This window comes from Abramis brama, assembly GCF_963993115.1.
Source record: "Abramis brama genome assembly, chromosome: 2".
NCBI classification, from domain to species: domain Eukaryota; kingdom Metazoa; phylum Chordata; class Actinopteri; order Cypriniformes; family Leuciscidae; genus Abramis; species Abramis brama.
In genome coordinates this window covers 59,375,586-59,395,543 of record NC_139964.1, presented here as the reverse complement: position 1 = coordinate 59,395,543, position 19,958 = coordinate 59,375,586, and the positions used below count along the sequence as shown (strand labels likewise).

The 19,958-nt window shown below is 35.8% G+C and overlaps 2 protein-coding genes across 4 annotated transcripts; one reads left to right on the top strand and one right to left on the bottom strand.

Moving 5' to 3' along the window:
- Positions 1-1,436: 1,436 nt before the first annotated feature.
- Positions 1,437-5,804, bottom strand: LOC311068724 (OX-2 membrane glycoprotein; the record flags this gene model as incomplete). The annotated part of the gene is made up of 5 exons (XM_084091347.1): positions 1,437-2,451; positions 2,550-2,648; positions 2,838-3,134; positions 4,479-4,829; positions 5,774-5,804. Coding segments are annotated over 5 exons (810 nt in total), but the record flags the coding sequence as incomplete, so codon positions are not given.
- mpc2a (mitochondrial pyruvate carrier 2a) lies at positions 5,642-16,557 on the top strand. 3 transcript variants are annotated; one of them, XM_084091317.1, is made up of 6 exons: positions 5,642-5,828; positions 8,334-8,608; positions 11,727-11,767; positions 12,168-12,252; positions 12,705-12,816; positions 14,771-16,557. In XM_084091317.1, exons 2-6 carry the CDS (start codon positions 8,467-8,469, stop codon positions 14,811-14,813), a joined length of 423 nt encoding a protein of 140 aa, XP_083947443.1. In that variant the 5' UTR covers positions 5,642-5,828; positions 8,334-8,466; the 3' UTR covers positions 14,814-16,557. The 3 variants fall into 3 exon arrangements, with proteins under 3 accessions (XP_083947443.1, XP_083947441.1, XP_083947442.1); XM_084091315.1 differs by lacking the exon at positions 5,642-5,828 and adding an exon at positions 8,090-8,240; XM_084091316.1 differs by lacking the exon at positions 5,642-5,828 and adding an exon at positions 8,165-8,235.
- Positions 16,558-19,958: the final 3,401 nt, after the last annotated feature.

Below are 19,958 nucleotides of genomic sequence, written 5' to 3'. Positions count from 1 at the left end.
TAACTAAAGTTTGAAACATGGGATCATGAAGAACGGGACCTTTAAGTACAATCTTTTAACACTAAACAATAAATTATGTGATATCCAAAGCTCAAAATGTCTATTAAAGTTCACAATGTATAATATACTATCTTAACCCAATGATGCTGACATTTGCTTTCGTTTTTCTGGAACTGGAAACTGAATGAAAGTCTTGCACTGAGAATCCATTATCATTCATAGACAGATCTCTGTGTACCTTCTGATTCACACAATCCCGTATGAGTTATCATATCTGCATTATCTTGGATGAAAGTGCTTGTTTGACACTTACACAACATATACTCTACACTTGCCATACTTTCTGCATCTTATTGACCAATTAGTGAAGCTAGTATTACATTTTTTATTTCAGGGAATATTTCTCAGGGTTTACTTTTAAAATAAATTACCCCTCAAGTATTGACTACAAAAAAGCAATTATATATATATATATATATATATATATATATATACACACACACACACACACACTACTGTTCAAAAGTTTGGGGTCAGTAAGATTTTTAATGTTTTTAAAAGAAGTATCTTCTGCTCACCAAGGCTGCATTTATTTGATTAAAAATACAAATAAAAACAGTAATATTGTGAAATATTATTCCAATTTAAACAGCTGTTTTCTATGTGAATATACAGTAAAGTGTAATTTATTCCTGTGATCAAAGCTGAATTTTTTGCATCATTACTCCAGCCTGTCACATGATCCTTCAGAAATCATTCTAATATGTGGATTTGATGCTCAAGAAACATTTATGATTATTATCAATGTTGAAAACAGTTATTTACATTTTTATTTCATGATGCTATGATGAATAGAAAGTTTAAAAGAACAGCATTTAAAGCTTTTGTAACATTAAACACTACCGTTCAAAAGTTTGGGGTCAGTAAGAATTTTAATTTTATTTTTTGGGGAAAGAAATAAAATAAATCAATACTTTTATTCATCAAGGATGAGTTAAACTGATCAAAAGTTACAGTAAAGACATTTATAATGTTAGAAAATATTCTATTTTAAATAAATGCTGTTCTTTTGAACTTTCTATTCATCAAAGAATTTTATCATGATTTCTGAAGGATCATGTGACACTGAAGACTGGAGTAATGATGCTGAAAATTCAGCTTTGATCACAGGAATAAATTACAGTTTAAAATCTATTAAAATAGAAAACAGTTCTTTTAAATTGTCATAATATTTCACAATATTACTCTGTTTTTTTACTGTTTAAAAACATTAAAAATCTTACTGACCCCAAACTTTTGAACAGTAGTGTATATACGTATATATATACAGGTGCTGGTCATAAAATTAGAATATCATCAAAAAGTTGATTTATTTCAAGAATTCAACTTAACAGGTGAAACTAATATATTATATAGACTCATTACATGCAAAGTGAGATATTTCAAGCCTTTATTTGTTATAATTTTTCAAATTTGTTACATGAAAAAAGAGCAGCCTGGAAATTCTGCAAAAGTTCTATTGTCTTACAGGATTTTACTGATTACTGATGCACTGCCAAAGGAAGAAACCGAAACTATAAATAAAAGAATTCATTCTACATTCCAGGGTTACTTTTGGGACTTTTCTTTCGGGATAAAAATCTATGCTGATTGTGACTCACTGGAATGGGTCACTGCATATTGACAAACAAAATTATCTGTGCATGTGTCATTGGAACATGAAAAGGCCATAGCTATTGCTCTATCCTTTTCTTTTGAATGGAATACTTTTCCAGAGTATTGCGGACTCATGCAAATGATGCACAAAGGGAATTCATAAGAATTATGGGTTACACTTTATTTGAAGGTGTCTTTGTTACACTGTAATTATACAATTGGGTACTGAGGAATTAAGTAACTAGGATTAGGGTGTGGTTTGGTTTAGGGTTAGTTGCATGTAATTATGCATAATTTATAGTTATTACTATAGCAGCTGCATGTAACATATGTAACGATGACACAATGACAAATAAAGTGTTAACTAATTATGCTATTGTTAATGGTGGGTTAGCCATCAATGACTGAATGTTTGGGTCCAACAAGCAATTTTTATTTGAAAACTTAAGAGCATTATGGACAGATAACCCAAAATATAGTCTATTCTCAAAGACAGCCTGCTGAAACATAATTCTTCAAAATGCAATACACAATACTCACAACAATAAATAATATATTAGGTAGAAATAACAAATAGTTAAATTCATAAAGTGCAGATGCAGGATGTAGAAACTGTTTGTGGAAAATACAGAGTTTGAGGTGAACAGATATTTATACAATTATATTAATATTAGCTTATTCACAAAAGGAAACAATGTTTCTTTTTCTTTTATTGTAGCAGACTACAAAAGTAGCACATAGAAAGTGGCAGATGACCAGTAGTTCATGCTGTGCAAGCAGATTTCAGATTTTTATCTGAAAAAAAGAAGAAATGATTAATATACATAATTAGCAATGCTGTTCTTTATTGCAATAAATGTGGTCCTGATAGAAAGTAATATATTTCTGCTTACCTTTTAACTTTGTGTGAAGGTAGAAGGCAATTATGACAATACTGAAGATAACCACGACCAACATCGGAATTATATACTTTCTTAATGTGACATTATTTTCTGTGAAACAAAAAAAGAGTTTTTGCATGTAAATATTGATAAAGATCATTTCATTTTAAATATGAAAATGCATCTTGTTTAGCTTAATTCTGAAATTACAGTATTACCACTGCTTGCTTATTTTATTATTAGCTCATCCAGATTTAAACCCATAAACCACAACCACCATATCAAGTCATATCAAGTTACCTTTATAATCATATTTAGGCACATAAATTTGAAACCTCTTCTCCACGCTGTCACTCTGAGCCAAACATTCCACGTGCTTCCCATGAAACTGTGACAGTGGAATTGTGATGTTACTTGTAATGGTGGTTGAACTGTCTTCGTTGAGCTTAGTGAAACTATTTGACCTGAAGTTCAGTTCTGTCTCTGATGATTTCCATTGGATTGTTGGAGTTGGTTTACCAGTGGCTGAACATGAGACTACAACATCTGAGTCAGAAGTGGGTGAAGGATTCACTTCTGCTGTTATTTCTGAGATACCTGGAAAATACCAGCAACATAATTACTTAAGTACAATCTTTTAACACTAAACAATAAATTATGAATGGCTCAAAAAATGGCTCAAAATGTCTATTAAAGTTCACAATGTATAATATACTATCTTAACCCAATGATGCTGACATTTGCTTTCGTTTTTCTGGAACTGGAAACTGAATGAAAGTCTTGCACTGAGAATCCATTATCATTCATAGACAGATCTCTGTGTACCTTCTGATTCACACAATCCCTTATGAGTTTGGGCATATCTGCATTATCTTGGATGAAAGTGCTTGTTTGACACTTACACAACATATACTCTACACTTGCCATACTTTCTGCATCTTATTGACCAATTAGTGAAGCTAGTATTACATTTTTTATTTCAGGGAATATTTCTCAGGGTTTACTTTTAGAATAAATTACCCCTCAAGTATCGACTACAAAAAACAATTAAAGTGCCCCTATTATGGGCATAATAAAAGGTCTGTAAAGTTTCAAAGATCAAAGTTCATGATAACAGGAATTTTTGTCTCCCAAAAGACAGAACCGATTTTAAAGTCGTAAGTAAATTCAGTCTTACAATAATTCCTGCATGAACCTACATAGGTTTGCAACACATCTGCATAATGCCAGCCTATGGTCTTCATTAGCTGTCCGTGTAAAATGTCTACTTTCACCCTCAAACACTGTAGTTGTAGCTTAGGCCAGGAAGAGTTTGGTTTATGTGGTCGACATGTCGAGAAGACGCTGTTTTCTGCACTGCAAAAGCAAATCTAATTTGCATGTACTTCCAAAAAATGAGGATGTGTTGAGCAAGTAAAACCGATGCCATTGTTACTGTTCGTACTATAAAAGTGTAACCGGGTGCTATTTGACCCACTCCAAGCGGGATTCGAACCGGGGTCTCCAGTCGTGGGAGGGGGGCACGCTAACAAGAACACTAAAGACCGCAGTCTCTAGTGCGCCTCTTGAGGCCAGGGGAGTGAGTTTTACACGCACACCTCTTACTTACTGGCCGACTTCAGTTACAGTTTTAATTTAAAAATACAGGTCACTTCCTGGGAACCTGCCATTAGCCTATTATAAGCCGTTAATGGCTTTTCAGCCATTTAAAAAATGCAAAGCATGTCAAACCACTGTTCAGGCAAAAAGAAATTGTATAAAATTTATAAAATTACACATTTAAAAAACACATAACCTTCCCCAAACTGATATGGCCTAGTCTAAAAAACAGTTCAATGTTTTGGTTCAAAACTGCCTTTGTTAATTGATCCTTGTGTTTCTGACTGAAAATCTGATTGATAACCTTAGTGATTTCCCTTTTGGTTGCAGGTATTTACCTACCTTTAACAGTGAAGCACAAGGTTTTTCGTATGGGTCCTGATGGATACACTTTGAAGGAACAAATGTAGCAAGCCTCGTCTTCAAATGTTGTGTTTTTGATCTTAATCGATGTTGAATTATATGTCGCCAGAGTTAAATGGACTTTTCCCACATACGCCTCATCCACATTATCCTGGAATTGTTCGCTGAATGTTGCCAGAGTTTTTACATCTTCGTGCGTGCGCACGATGCGCACCCGCTGCCAGGTGACATGTTTGACTCCAGACGCGAACGGCAGCGTACAAGAGAGTGAAGCATCCTGACCCAGCACAACATCTGTGTCTCCTCGTGCTACAATATCTGAAAGGTAAGCTGTGGAATGAAAAAAATGATGTTGTTATAAGCCTCCCACCATCTCCATCCAGTTTAGCAACATCCAGCCAGAGCAGTTTCAGATTTAGCCATAAAATAAGTCAATTACAGACCTCTTCTGAGCAAACTTAATATGATCAGAAGGCGCAGCATGTTTAAAATAGTCAGGTTTCTATCTATGAACAGATACATAGCCTATATAGGTTACCTGGGCCATCCCCCAAACTTCCAGTAAAAAGGGGAATTTTATGATTGGCTTCAAATATCCAGAATACACAACTGGGTTTGTTTGGAGCGTCATGCATTGCAGACAAAAGTTTAAAAGTTTAAATCCTTCTTTCTGTTTTCCGTGAAACTTAAGACTGAACGGTGAAAGGAACAAATATCAGGACATGCATTCAGGATTTATAAAATATTATTTTTTTTTGCATAATATTCACAATAACATTCATATTTGTATGTAGCCTACACTTTTTTTATAATGTTTTTATAAGTCGACATCTGCTAATAATGCGACAAACTGTGACATAAGTGTCCAAATACTTTTTTTGCGTCCAGTGGATGTGTTCAGTTTTTTGGGATCAACGTTCAATCAGATTTTAGTGTTGTGTTGAACTCTTCTGATCTTTTGCATTCTAATAACACCAGTGATCATCTATCTATCTATCTATCTATCTATCTATCTATCTATCTATCTATCTATCTAGTAAATCTTTTAATAATTTCCGGGATTTTCTGGCAGGGTTATCCCGGACTTTCCACAGAAACAAACACGTACAGTAGCGACATGTGACTCCTGATAAAAACACTTCCGCTTTAAGAAGTCATGCAATGCTTCTATATCATGTAATCTCAATACATACAGTCTACATTTTCACTATTGTGCTGACTATTCAGTAGACAAATATATTAAAGATGTAACCGAAACCTCTGGAAAGACTTGCCTTCTATAAGTTTCACAATGAATCCACATCTTCAAGCGGCGACTGATGCAAAAACGTAAGTCGTAATGTAACAATGTTGTGTTGAAATAAGTAATCCAGAAACACACGAGCGTGTTTTTAATCACGCGCGCGAACATTTATCAAGCGATTACAGTAACACAGGATGAAAATTCAAGAGTGTGATTCATTCGGTTTCGGTAAGCACATGATTAGGAATATTTCATGACTACATCCGTGTGAAACACCTCACGTCTGTCAAAATTAAAGCCTTCCTGCTTGAATCCGGCTCTGAATTATTCACTTTGCCTCCAAATGACTTTATTTTTCATTTTTCACTTGCTGTTTATAATGCTAATTAATGTAATAGTAATGAAATTTATAGGCTATTGAATACTTGTGCTATTGTTTATTCATTGGAACTTTCCCATTCTAAAATGTAGGCTAAAATTCCTAGGAAGAACCTGGAAATGTTTAAGAGTTTTGTTTAAAAGCCTGTTGGCCAGAATTTGGGTGTGTCATGTTGTGTGTCTCAACTTCGATATAATATTCCAATATTTGTCAGCTACAAATTAAAGTAGTTTAAAAATCTTCTACTTATCCCTAAATTGTGTGAATTAATGTCCAACACAGAGCGTAGACAGTATAAGCATAGTCTATATTGGAATGTATTACAAACCTTCCCATCAAGTCAACCACAATATTTTTAGAGTTTTTTTTATTTTATTTATTTTTTTACATTTAGGTTTTGAGTAGATGTTATATCAAATTAAACAACATCCATTAACAGATCATAAATCATTTTCAAGCCAAATGTGGAATTACAACTGTCATCAGGTATGTTTAACCCTTTTCTAATTGGTGTTACAGTACCAGATTGAATTATATTTGCCTCTTTTTTCATCGCAAGTTGCAACCTATCACTGAACAATGTTTTTGTTATAAAATTGTGCAAATTGTTTACGCTATAAAATCTCTCATGGTATGAGACATGACAAAAAATTACGTTTTGCATGTAGGCCTACTGTAATTTAAAGTATTGTAATTTGTGACGGAGGCAGATCAAACTGAATTTTCTGATCTGCTCATTTTTTAATTGTAGAGAATTAATTATTGATTTAAATCTAAAAACCCACTCTGATACCTCTGTTAGAACTTCTCTTTTATAAAAATGTATTCATTAAAAGGATTAAAGTTAAGATTTATGGTTACGATCAATGATTACCATTCAACCGTGGCTTTGTTTTCCCCACAGTTACATAAATTAGATAAGTGCCAGATATTGCGTAACAAGTTACTGGTAGTGTTTATTTACTGTTATTAAAGGGGAACTTAAGGAATGAAACACAAAAATTCCTAAGTATTACATGCAAAAAAAAATACAAGCAACCACATGCATGCATAAAGCATTTCTTTGTGTTTTGCACTTAATGTGCAAGTGTGTGGATTATTTATTTTTTTCAGACGTATACAGAAGGATGTTGATCTAGTTGTTTTTTGATGCCATTCATTAGAGAATCATTTGTTTTTCATACTAGGCAATATGCAAAATAGCATCTTATCATTATTTTCACATTTACCCATATTCAGAGCTGCCAAGTGAATTCAGTGAACCCATGAATTGGCAATGTTCCCATTCACTAGTGTAAAGATGTGACCCACCCCCACCCCCACCACCACCACCCCCCCATGCTATATTTGGTGTAGTGTGAAATGTATATGGTTTATAATAACTCTTTAAAATGTACAGTTTCACTATTGTGTAATGTGTACATATATATACATATATATATATATATACATATAACAGTCATGCACAGACAGTAAGTAGCCTACTACTTCTAATTTAAACCAGTTGACTGTGTCAAGGTTGCATAACATTTTGAGAGTATGTATAAACTTGTTTGTTAAACCGAAATTAGCATGATATACTATAATAATCTAGTTATATATATATATATATATATATATATATATATATATAATTCTCTTCAAATAAGCACTGCTGCAATTTTATTAAAATCTGACCATCAAAAATTGTATTAGCAATCAAGTAATATGGTGAAATGAGATTTCATACCATGGATTATTTAAAGATTTGAACAATTTTCTGCTCCAAATTCGAGATGGTCCTCACTGCAGAACACGAAATCCAGGGGTACAATACATCTGGATCCAACTCCGCCCCCTGGATCTCGTGTACTGCAGTGAGGTGCTACTGCCAAATTCACTCTCTTTTCACTTCTTTTCGTTCGATTCCACCATAGACAGTAGATTCCACAAGCCAAAACGGGATTTTCAGGATGCGTCGATTAGACCGACAGTGACATCTGCTGGACGGAAGCCGTTAGTACTTTTTGGCGAGCACCAGTGCAGTCGCTTTAATATTCAACTAGGTTACCTATTAATAGATCATATGAGCACATTTCCCTTTAGAGATCTAAGGAGCCCATTTTAGAATGAATGTAGGGTGAGAGATTGGTCATATATTCAATCATTCATTCATTTCTCAGTGTATTTTTCAAGAACGGTCTCACGTATCTCATTGTTTGTGTTTCTGTAGGCTCGCTGCCTGGCACCAAAACGTGTTTTCATTGATGGTGACATTGTGATAGGTCGTCTCGAAGGGTGGAGAGAAGGTGCACACCTAATAACTTCCCATCGACATCGTGCTCTGATCACTGCACTGAAAGATTATGAGCAGCAGCAGACTTTATTTACGACTGCAATCATGTCGTTTTTATTCCGGTGGTTTGAGAGCGTCGTATCACCGGACCCTGGACAGGATCGAGTTAATGCTGCCGCCTAAATTAAGACCTATCTACAATCACCCTGCTGGTAAAGAAATTACTCTTCTCCTGTCTGAAGTAACACACTAGTCAGTCATTGACTAATTGCTGTATTCTTATTCTAAAGCATTAATGTTTTCTATATTAGGCTACATAGTATCTTCTCTATATTATCGCCGCAGTGTTATTGGTGTTATTTCTCATGCAGTCATAGAATTTGCAGATACTTGAGTGCGTTAGACAAGTGGCATTTATTATAAAGAAAGATAGCACAAGCACACCTTTCATGCAAACATTTCACAGGTAAAGATGTAAAGCAAATTATAGGCTACCTTTAAAAATTAAACATCAGACGTTAACTGAAAACATCTGTATGAACTATTTAAATGAACTTCATACATCCATAATAACCTTGGGATCACAAAATGGCTGAGAGAGCTGTTAGTTCTGAGAAAAGTTAGGATCATCATTTGTTTGCAGCTGCAATTTGATGCAACGAAATTCATACATTTTAGGGCCTGGCTTGTACAGTTTGAATGAGCTAGTGTTATGTGCATCTTTCTGTCCACCATAACCATGTAGACCTGGTTTCCTATTTGGTGATGTACCTTTGTAAAGAAACACTATGCTCTTATAGACTGAACATGTAATATGCAAGCACATGACGTCGTCACCGTTTTCTCAAGTTTGCGGTTTCGGGCCCCAAAAACGCAGTTGTCGTATAAATGAACGGCCATAACGCATGAAAAGTTTCCTGATTTAAGTTGAAAACAGTGCGTAAAAGGGCCCTAACATTTATTTTAATAAACTTTTGAAAACAGTTTTCATAGTGCAAGTTTTTGAAAACGATATCGTTATTGTCTCAGTGTAAACTACAAAAACGCAAATTTATGTAAATGGTGACGTCATGCGTATTACGTGTTCAGTCTAAAGGCACGTAGCGACACCACCAACTACTGGCCTTGCATGCATAACACAGCATTTTAGTCGTTTTAGCGGATACATGTATATGGGGATCGTTTTGTCATCATTATCGTCTGTACGTGAATAAAGCAAAGGAAAAACTGATTCGTTTTAAGTAGCCTACATTGTTATCATGTAAACGTACTCTTAAAGTTTATACATTGCTTAGACTACTCCAACGCTCTTGGGTGATAATTTCTGATCATATACTGCATGACATTTTTAGGTGGATCTTATCTGATCTCAAGCATTTTTCAAGTTTTATGGAATTTAGTAGCCTGGCAAGCCAGACCTACATCAAGATGTTGATCAAAATACATTTTGCTGCCGCTAGGGTGCGTCTAGATTTCTAGGCTAGGAATTTAGAGCATCGAACAAAAAAATTAAATGACAGCAAGTTTGTTTTTTACAGTAGCACTTTGTAGTGCTGCACGATTCATCCTTAAAGGGGTCATATAATGCCATTTTTGTACAAGCTAATATGATTCTTTAGGGTCTAAATTAAAAGTTTGTAATATACTTTAATTAAAAATTCTCATTAGTATTCTAAGAAAACACTCATTTTACCTGGTCAAAAACAGCTCTGTTTTCAGCACGCCGTTTCAGTGCATGTGTCTTTAAATGATAATGAGCTTTGCTCATCCCGCCTCTGTTCTGTGCGTACACCCTTTGTAACACAATAACCATAACGCGTTGTTCATTATAAACGTGGGATTATGAATTATATTGAGAACGTCGTATATAGAAAACATGCCATAATGTACCCTGAGTGTAAACAGCCGCATTCATCGTGAAGCGTGCAGCAAGCGATTTGCAAAGATTAATATAAAGATTAATATAAAGGTTAATAAAACGTTACACTCACTTCTTCTTCTGGAGGTGCAGCAGGAACATGAATAGTTGGTACCGATCCTTTTTTCAGGAGCAGCTTCTTAGCAAAACCAGCTTTATACTGACCCTCGTTTGTAAAGCAGTCTGGTGTGTGAAATGATTTGCGCAAACATGAAAGCATTGACGTTGATCGTGGGGAATATTCCCTTCGAAAACAAACTCAGCCACTGCGTCTTCAGCGGTTCGGATTTAGGAACATCATCATGACTGCTGTGTTCCTTATTGCACCCAAGAACAGAACACCACAATCGCTTAGACGCCATTCTGCTCATAGACAGTGCTCCAGCGTATCAGCAATGACGCGCGCCAATCCGCGCGGACTATGATTGACAGCTCGCTCACAAGCGGGGGCGGGTCTGTGTTGAAACGCTGCTGTCAATCAACAATCGTGGGAGGGGCGTCGATTTTGTGACGTCATAAAATCGAACGGCTCGATTTGAGATGGGGGAAAACATATAAGAAGATCCCACTATCTTTTTCCTAAATTACGAAAACGGTTCGGCTATGTCTATTAAACAATTGACAAGTATGATCACAGCGGACATTTAGATCTGCATTTGCGCATTGTCTTTTTTTTTATGCGCAGCTTGTCAGTGAAGCATGGCCCTGTGATCAGTAGTAAATGCTGCTTTATCTTAAAGCAAGGGGGCGCTCTTGTGCAGAAACTGATAACATAGGTGTTCCAGGAAATCCCTATGGGCATCATTTTATCACTGTAGCTGAATAAACAGAAGATTGATACGCTTTGATTGATTAAACATGACGAATAAACACACGACAACGACAATATATGGTTTAGATATGCGATTTCGTAAACGCACTAAGCCTAAGCCGGTTTAAGTGTGATTTCGGGTTAATTGCGATTAATTGTGCAGCCCTAGAGTAAATCATGTTTGGAAAGTATCTTGACACTTCAAAATAATGATTGCATCAATTACATAATTACAGCAGTTGGTGGCGACAAGGGATTGTTATTTGTTATTGAATGTATTTGCCATTGAATCATTCATTTAAGAGTTCCGTTCAAAAAGTCATTGAGTCATTCATTTAAATACATTTTTAACCAAAAATAATTCTAATTCATTAGATATTTTTAAATAGACTGCAGCAATTAACATTTTGTCAGAACCTTTAGTAAATTACATGTTATTTTGTTTAGTTGTCAATTCAGAATTATGGGAGAATTGTGATCTTTATTTTATTTATGTATAATTGATTCTCAATTTATCCATAATAGTGCAACTCTAGCACTTTCAGCTCCTAGCACTGTCATAATTTCTATAATTTTTTTCTCTTTTTTTTCTTTTTCCCAGGGCCAAAGACGGTTTTCTTCTGGGCACCTGTTTTTAAATGGGTGAGATGAGAATTGTTTTCCCCTCACAGTTTAAATATACACAAATGATAAAATATACAGCACTTATAATCACCTTTTACCATCTTCTGTTTTTACATTTTTCTAGTTCTTACACAAAACAATTTTATGGCTTTGTTAGATTTAGAATGTAGGGTGGAAGTCACATAGACTACTTTTGTGCTGCTTTTTTGACCTTGACAGCCACTGGTTTGTAAAGGCATTTGGGTGATAAGGATGATTTTTGAGTGAACTACACCTTTAAGTTGTGCAAATTGGCAGTGAATATTTTGCAATTCCAAATGTTGTAATGCTGCTGTAAATGCAATCATATCATGAATTTCCTGCTGATCAAGGTCTTATGGCAAGCTCGCTCTTGTTTGCTCTGTCTTTCCTCATGCAGGGTTTAGTTGTGGCTGGATTTTCTGATATGACCCGGCCACCAGAAAAGCTCAGTCTCTCTCAGTCCTGCGTCATTACAGCCACAGGTACGTGTTCAAGGTGGAGAGACATGCTCGATGTTGTTTGGTCAAGATTGATCAACATCAGTAGCTGTTGTCAGTGTCCTCTAGATTAGAATATCTCATCTAAAGCCTCATAGTAACCTGAGATTAGTTTGGCTGAAAATAGAGCTTGAAATGAATTTAACTAAATGTTTGAGCAGTATTTCTAATTTGACAGTCAAGAAAATATTCTCTCTGTGTCTGTCTTTCTGACTCTGACAGAGCATTTCTGAGACTGGTAGTCTTTTCTCTCAACATAACTGTTTAAAAAAATTCTCATACTACCATTCAGTAGCTCAAGTGTGATCTTGGCCTACGTTTTGACCCATATAAGTCTTAATTTCACAAGGCCTTAACCCACTTTACCCACAATGCAGTGTTGATTCTGCAATAAGGATTTTATTTCAACACAGCGACTCCCTCTGGTTTCTTTCCAGGATTAATTTGGTCAAGGTACTGCTTGGTGATCATTCCCAAGAACTGGGCTCTGTTTGCTGTTAACTTCTTCCTGGGCATATGTGGAAGCGTCCAGCTCATGAGAATATGGAGGTTAGTCATTATGAGTTCTGTTCTGTTCTGTTCTAAGGTCAGCTGTGTTTACTACCATCAGTAAATACACACAGGTGACAAGCTTAGTTGTAGGGTTAAGCTGCAAAGACTTTGAGTTCAATGGTTTGGAGTTCAACAAGATACTAACAAAAAGTAAATTTAAGCTGTTAAATGTGTCATATTTTTAAACACATAAAAACTAACTAAATAAAAAAAAAACAGATCTCTTTTTTTTCAAAGTATTAATCTGTCAGAAAATCTAGAATAAGTGGCATCAGCTAAAGCTTCAGTATTTTTTAAAGCTAATATCAAGCTACTAAAATGCAGTTTAATTACTACAAATTTTTTAATTAAACATCAAATGACGTATAAATGCTTGTACTGTAATGTTCACACTACAAAAAATAAATAAAAAAAATAACGTTTTTGTTTATCACACTTGCCTTGGGCATACTATATATTTGATACCACTATTTGCTTTTGCTGAGACATTGTTTATCAAAAGGGTGTTTTTCCAATTCAGTCACTGTTTGCTGGTTGATAAAAAAAATGAAATTAAAAAAACGAATAAAATTAAATAAATTATTTTATATATAAATGTATTTGTCTATTTGTAAAGTAAATATTGTTTTAATTTTATTTATTTTTTAAATTAGTAAATTTACTGATTCCTTAATTTTTTAATTACGCATATATTACAAAAACACTGCAGATTAACATGCAAAAGATATTATAGAATAGGCCAAGGATGGACAACTCTGGCTCTTGAGGTCCACAATCCTACAGAATTGTATATGATCTCCATTAGCATTTAAACCATGTTTTATGTACACTGTAAAAAAAAATTACATCCCCAAGTCAAAATTTTCTAGTGGCTGATCTAAATTTTTCAATTAGTCTGACGTATTATTTCTCATTGAGCCAATGTTAACAGACTATTGCAACAAGAATTGCATTTGGGCCAATTTAAAAATTTAGATGATCAGTCACTAGAAAATTTTGACTTGGAGAGGCTAGAATTTTTTTACAGTGTACATAAAAAGATGAGATATTTGATTTATGGCCTCCATAAATGATTAAGATAAGTCTTATGGCCCCAGGTTTCACGAACTGCTCGGTTGAGGATCCAAATGCAGCTTTTTAATAGGGCAATATGTGCATACAATGGACACTTTACTATCCCATGAGGCCACGGGAGAAGATTTGTGAATGTCAGTGAAGCGACGCAACTGACGCTGGTAGGTCACATGACAGTGATAACATGGCGAATGTAGTATGTCCAGATTACATTCATACTATACACACTCATACTATATAGAACATACTTTTTTAGTAGTTATGAAGTAATTACTTATTCAAAATAAGCACCTACTCGAGAGAGAGTATGCAATTTCGGACGCAGCCTGGGCTTATATAGGCAGGGCTTAAGACTAAACCAGGATTAGGCCTTAGTTCAATTAGAGCATTTAAGTAGCTTTTATAAACATGCCTTAGAAAAAAAACAAAAAACATGACTGGTGTGCATCTTGAGACAAAACAATGAAAGTGACATTTTAAGATATGTCAGTGCAAGTTGCTTTCAGTTAAAACAGCTCAAACATGCATTCTAGTCTGAGACTAAATTAGACATTTTAGTCTTTGAGAAATTGAGACATTTTAGTCTGACACTTGTCTCACTTGTGAAAGTGAGGGTATGAGTCCAGGCAATGGGTTATGGGACTGGAAGATCATGATGAGATATAGCCCAGGAGTGAAGAGGACTGCCCTCTGGTGGAGATTATGGGCACTCCAGCTGGTGGATGTGACACCAGGCTTAAATGTTGGTGGACAGAGATAACTATTTTATGTTTCTGCCGGTGGGTGGCCACCTTCCATACCCATACCCAAACCCCCTCCTTGGGCTAAACCATTATGCATTCTAAAGGAGTGACGCACTTTGTATTTGTGTGTGTAGGTACAACCAAGAGCTCCAGAAGAAAGGAGAGGAAGTGCAGTAGACTTGAAGTACCATTTAGTCTGACAGAAGTGGAGCGGTAATGCAGTTTTGCTGTTTTTCAGTTACTGTAAAAGCAATGAATCAGCATTTTGCACACAGAATTCATATTATATAGATCAAACAAATCTGTGTAAAATAGACATGACATTATAATCATATTAAAATGTTATCACATAAAATTGAGATGTGCTGATTGTAATTCTGATGTTCTTGATTGTATACTGTGTTGTTATTCTGATCCCTTTCTAACAGTTTCTCAGTTAAACCCTCAAACCGTATTCACATTACAGCCCTTAAAAGGGGTCATATCGTAATTAAAAAAAAAAGTTACTGGAGGGGTGGCTATAATGTTAACGTTTTTAGACTTGGCATAAAAGAAAATAACCTAAAAATGACCCAGTTGTGTTCCTCATGATTAGGTAGCTTTGGATAAAAGCGCCTGCTAAATGAATAAATGTAAATGTAACACTTCTTTGTGTAAATGTGCCATACAAACTACTAAGATCAGACTGAAATGTCCAGGGATACTGTTAAAAATAAGAACTGAAAATGTTTTGAGTTCTGAAAGTCACAATGTTTTTCTTGTACGACAAGTTTTTTTTCTCAAAAGATTAAGGGGTCATTTGATTCCTCCATTTGATATGACCCCTTTAAAATAAATAAAAAACTAAGGGTCATTTGACAAAAACTAAAGTCCTGCATGAATGCACTGCCAAATCAATGTTGTGTTTTTTGCTTAAGATCAGATGATCAGATACACACAATGATAGACAGAATGTTTTAAAGTGGTGTTTTTTGTAGCGCGTTATTGCACATAATAGTAATTTATCTGTCAATGAATTCATTTATTAAATCGAAGTTGAATTACCATTGATTAATGGGACAAAAGACTGTTTTGTAATCCCTCATCTTTGCGTTTGAGTCCACAGTGCACTTTTCTCCAGAGCTGCATCCTACACACCGCGTTTCAATAAAGATTAAGGGTCATTAAGCACTGTACATTTCCAGACCCTCCACACTGCTAAATCAGGAATCAAGGGTTTATGACAAACACATGTATCATTTTGCTCCCTAGTGCTAAATTGGACCCGTGAATCCACTTTAAACCTGCATTCAGTGTATCCTACACACTGACTCTATATTAAGTACACAAGGCGTTGAATCATCAGTCTGTCTCAAAACTTATACGTCACTCTTCACCTCTGCAGCCCACACTCTTGTCAGATGTGAACAGCATTGAATAGAAATTCTGTGTTCTGCTTTTTCTGCATTAATATGAACAAATATTACAGCTGTATGAGTAATTTTATAAGATTTATGTTTGCATTTATATTTAGCAATTTTGCTGAAGATTTTAGGTAAAATGTTACATTACAAGCAATACATAATATTGTCTCCTAACCAGGCAAATAATTAATATGTTGACATTGAAAGTGAAAATGCTGTGTGATGCAATAGTCAGCCAATCAGAGCATTGATGTTTAATATACAACTAGAGGAGCAGGATTTTGGACCAATGAGATTTTCCGGAGAAATAAAATAAAATAGACTGCACAAACAAATATTTTCACAGAGAATAAGAAGCTTTTATCGCTTTTCGCTTTATAACGTTAAGTGATAAATAGTACTGCAATACAAACATTGTTACATATTGTTTGAACAAAAACTGTTAAATGTCATTGTATTTGTTTATTTTTGATTGTGTGCTTCTATATGCTAAATAGATAAATATGCATAAACTGTTGCATTAAGTTGTGATGGTATTTTTTAAGTGTTTTTAGCTGAGCATTGAATAGCGCGAATGAAGAACATGTGCTATGAGAAAAGATTGAGGGTGTATATAGTTCAAGCTCAGACTTCGCACCCGTTCACCTGACTTGAATGACTCCAGTTGGCAGTTGTGAGTGCAAATAATAAAGTAAATATTAAGAGAGAGAAGAGTCTTGTGAACGTCTCACTCCCAATGGGTCACATTTAAATAATAGGCTAACTGTAAATGCAACTGTAAAGCTGTTTAAGTGAAAGTAAGTCTTATTTACTTAAAACTTTAATTTAGTCAGCATAGTATACTCACGTGTTATGACTTCTGGTAATAGTTTTACTTTTATGTTGTACTGTCATTCATCATTTTCACAATTTCAACTTTATAACTTTTGGTTTTACCTAGAAAATAAATGGCAAATATACAATCTGCAAAACTGATCTGACCAACACCTTAAATCTCATTAACTGGGCTCCATTTGGCTTCCGGAGAAGTATTTGGTCAGATCTCTCAGGTGTATTCAGGGCCCGAGGCAGTTTAAGAAGTAGGCAAATGCAGGTGTGCTCTTGTCTATTTTTTATGAGAGGTCAAATAGGTAGCCTACAATTAAATCCTCTTCACTTCAGCTCACTCTTGGCTTGGTAATGTGACCAACCCATCATCTCGTGCTTTCAAGGTCAAGCCTTAAATTGCTGCAGTGGCAGTTCCAATTCATGTCAGTGACATATGACACTCTCTCTGTTCCATTCTCTTCTCTGTCTCCCTCTTTCTTTTTCCACATTAATGCATTTAATATAGGCCTACAGAAATACAATCCTTTCTCAGAGTTAGCAAATTTGGAGTATCTGGTGTTGTATGTAAAGTATTCTTCCATATTATAATGCTTAAGTGTAAATGAAGTCGCAGGTATATTGACTGGCTCCAAAGATAGCATCGCAATCTGTTGTCACAATCATTGTGTGTGTGCGCGCGCGCGCGTGTCCTGGGAAACCCTACATTACAGGACAAAATGTCCCACAAAGATGGCAATATCCGAAATCCTTGTCCTGTGGGGACATTGTTTGGTCCCCATGAGGAAAACAGCTTATAAATCATACTAATTGATGTTTTTTAAAATGTAAAAATGCAGAAAGTTTTCTGTGATGGGTGGGTTTAGAGGTAGGGGTAGGGTTAGTGTAAGGGGATATAATATACAGTTTGTACAGTATAAAATCATTGTGTCTATGGAAAGTCCCAATAAACCATGCAAACACTATATGTGTGTGTGTTTGTGCGAGCGTGCGTGGGTATGTGTGCGCGCGCGCGTGTGTGTATGTATGTATATGTGTGTGCGCATGTGTGTGCACTGACCACCATAAGGTAGACCTGCTTATCCCACCTGGTTTCCCCGTGCTTTTTTCCCTTGTTGTAGCCTCTAGGAGCCGTGCACATGTTTGCACGTGTGAGTTTGGTGGGGGTGCAGGGGGATGGTGCACGAGACAGGAAGAGCAATGGAGAGAGCTGTTCTCTGAGGACGAACGATTATGCAGTGTGAAGGACACTAGATGAGTTATGGGAAGTCCGGTTCTTTTCCGCGAACCGGTTCTTTCGGACAGTTCGTTTCAATGAACCAGTTCAAAAAAACGGTTCACCAGTTATTTTACGTCCTCACGTAATGACGTCAATTCTATCATCCCGGCGGATAAAAATAAATTCAGATAAAGGCATTTGTAATCATAACGTCAGTTAAATAATAGTAGCCTAATCATCTTGGATAAGTTACATTTAGCCTACGCTTTGCAAATGAACCCTGTACAGGCGATGTGCAAACGCGGATGTTTTACATGTCTAAACGATAGCCTATAAAGTGAATAAATCTTCATCAATTTTATTTTATCTGTTATTAAATAAACTTAGGCTACATTCCACCGAATTCGGCCACTCATTTAAGTCCTCGGTTCACCTGTGCTCATGTATCAGCACAGATAGTAGCCTACGTATAGTGCACTTCGCCGAAAGAAAGTTCGGTTAGAGACGGTGGTGCTATCACGCATGCTCAGTATATCCAGCTCCTCGGTTCTCTGGATCGAACGTGTCCGAAAGAAACAGTTCTCGGTTCTGTACTGGTGATTGAGAACCCCTGTACCTGTACGTTCGGTAGTTCGCGCATGCTCAGTGTCATCTGCTCGTGCTCATCACTTCTCTCAGCACAACATGTCTCAGTTTAGTGAACTGTTGGATTTACTTAATATACTCCGGGATATTGGTTTACTTCGAGTCAGAGGGACTGTCAGACATGTCCGAAAGTGAAGTAGTTGTGGATCAGCGCTGACGCAAGATGCGAACTGTTTCGAACGATTCAGTCCGATTTAGTGTAGCCCATAGATATCTATGATGTAGCCTAGCCTACTGGTTCGACCGGTTCACTAAAAAGAATCGGTTCAATAGAACGATTCGTTCACGAACCGGACATCACTGCCTCGATCTCACAGCAGTGAAGGCGGGAGACCACTTTATCCTGAGGAACTCGTGCTAATATCTGACACAATATGTAGACGTTTCTGTAAAATAAAAAGTGTGAAGGAAGAGTAGCAAAAACAAGAAGCCACAAGCTTGATATGAATAAATTAGCTTACCCTTGTCCGCCTATGTCAGCGGGGACGAGAGATTATGTGAACTTCATTATTTTAGGATTATGTTATGATGACTCATGCAAATTTAACAAGACTTTGAAATCCCTTGATGGCATACAATCTCTTTAAAGTGACAGATCGCATAAAAATTGAAATTCTGTTAGGCTATATCATTTACTCTACCTCATGTTGTTCCAAACGTGAAACCCAAAAGTAGATGTTTAGCAGAATGTCCAAGCTGCTGTTTTCCGTACAATGATAGTGAATGGAGACCAGGGACAATCACTGTATTGAAATGGCAGCTTAAGCATGATATTTAACAGGGCTAGTTCACTCAAAATGAAAATTCTGTCAATAATTCCTCACCCTCATGCCGTTCCAAACCATTGTCCCTCCATTTCTGTCCCTCCATTGATAGCCTACACAACTACCACTTTCAAGACCCAGAAAGGTAAGACCATTAAAGTAATCCATGTGACTCCAGTGGTTTAAACTCAATTTTATGAAGCTTTGTGAGTGCTTTGTGCAAAAAAAAACAAAAAAAAAAACATAATTTACCACTTAAAATATATTTTAAAAAAATATTTATCCCCAATGCACTTTTTGTTTTTAGGTGAACTGTCCCTTTAATATATACCGTACTGTAGCAGGAAGATATTCTGTCCTGTAGAAGCTTATCTCAATGTCACCGTGAGGAACTAAAGTGTTCCTCTATTATTATTATAGGAGTCCTTTGTGGTTTCAACAAGTACCCACACAATTGTTCTGAAGA

Bases quoted from the DNA above. Each gene is read 5' to 3' on its own strand.
- mpc2a (XM_084091317.1), top strand. From the start codon at position 8,467: ATGAGCAGCAGCAGACTTTATTTACGACTGCAATCATGTCGTTTTTAT. The intron at 11,768-12,167 runs GTGAGATGAGAA...TTCCTCATGCAG, and splicing joins GGGCACCTGTTTTTAAATGG to GGTTTAGTTGTGGCTGGATT. The intron at 12,817-14,770 runs GTTAGTCATTAT...TTGTGTGTGTAG, and splicing joins CAGCTCATGAGAATATGGAG to GTACAACCAAGAGCTCCAGA.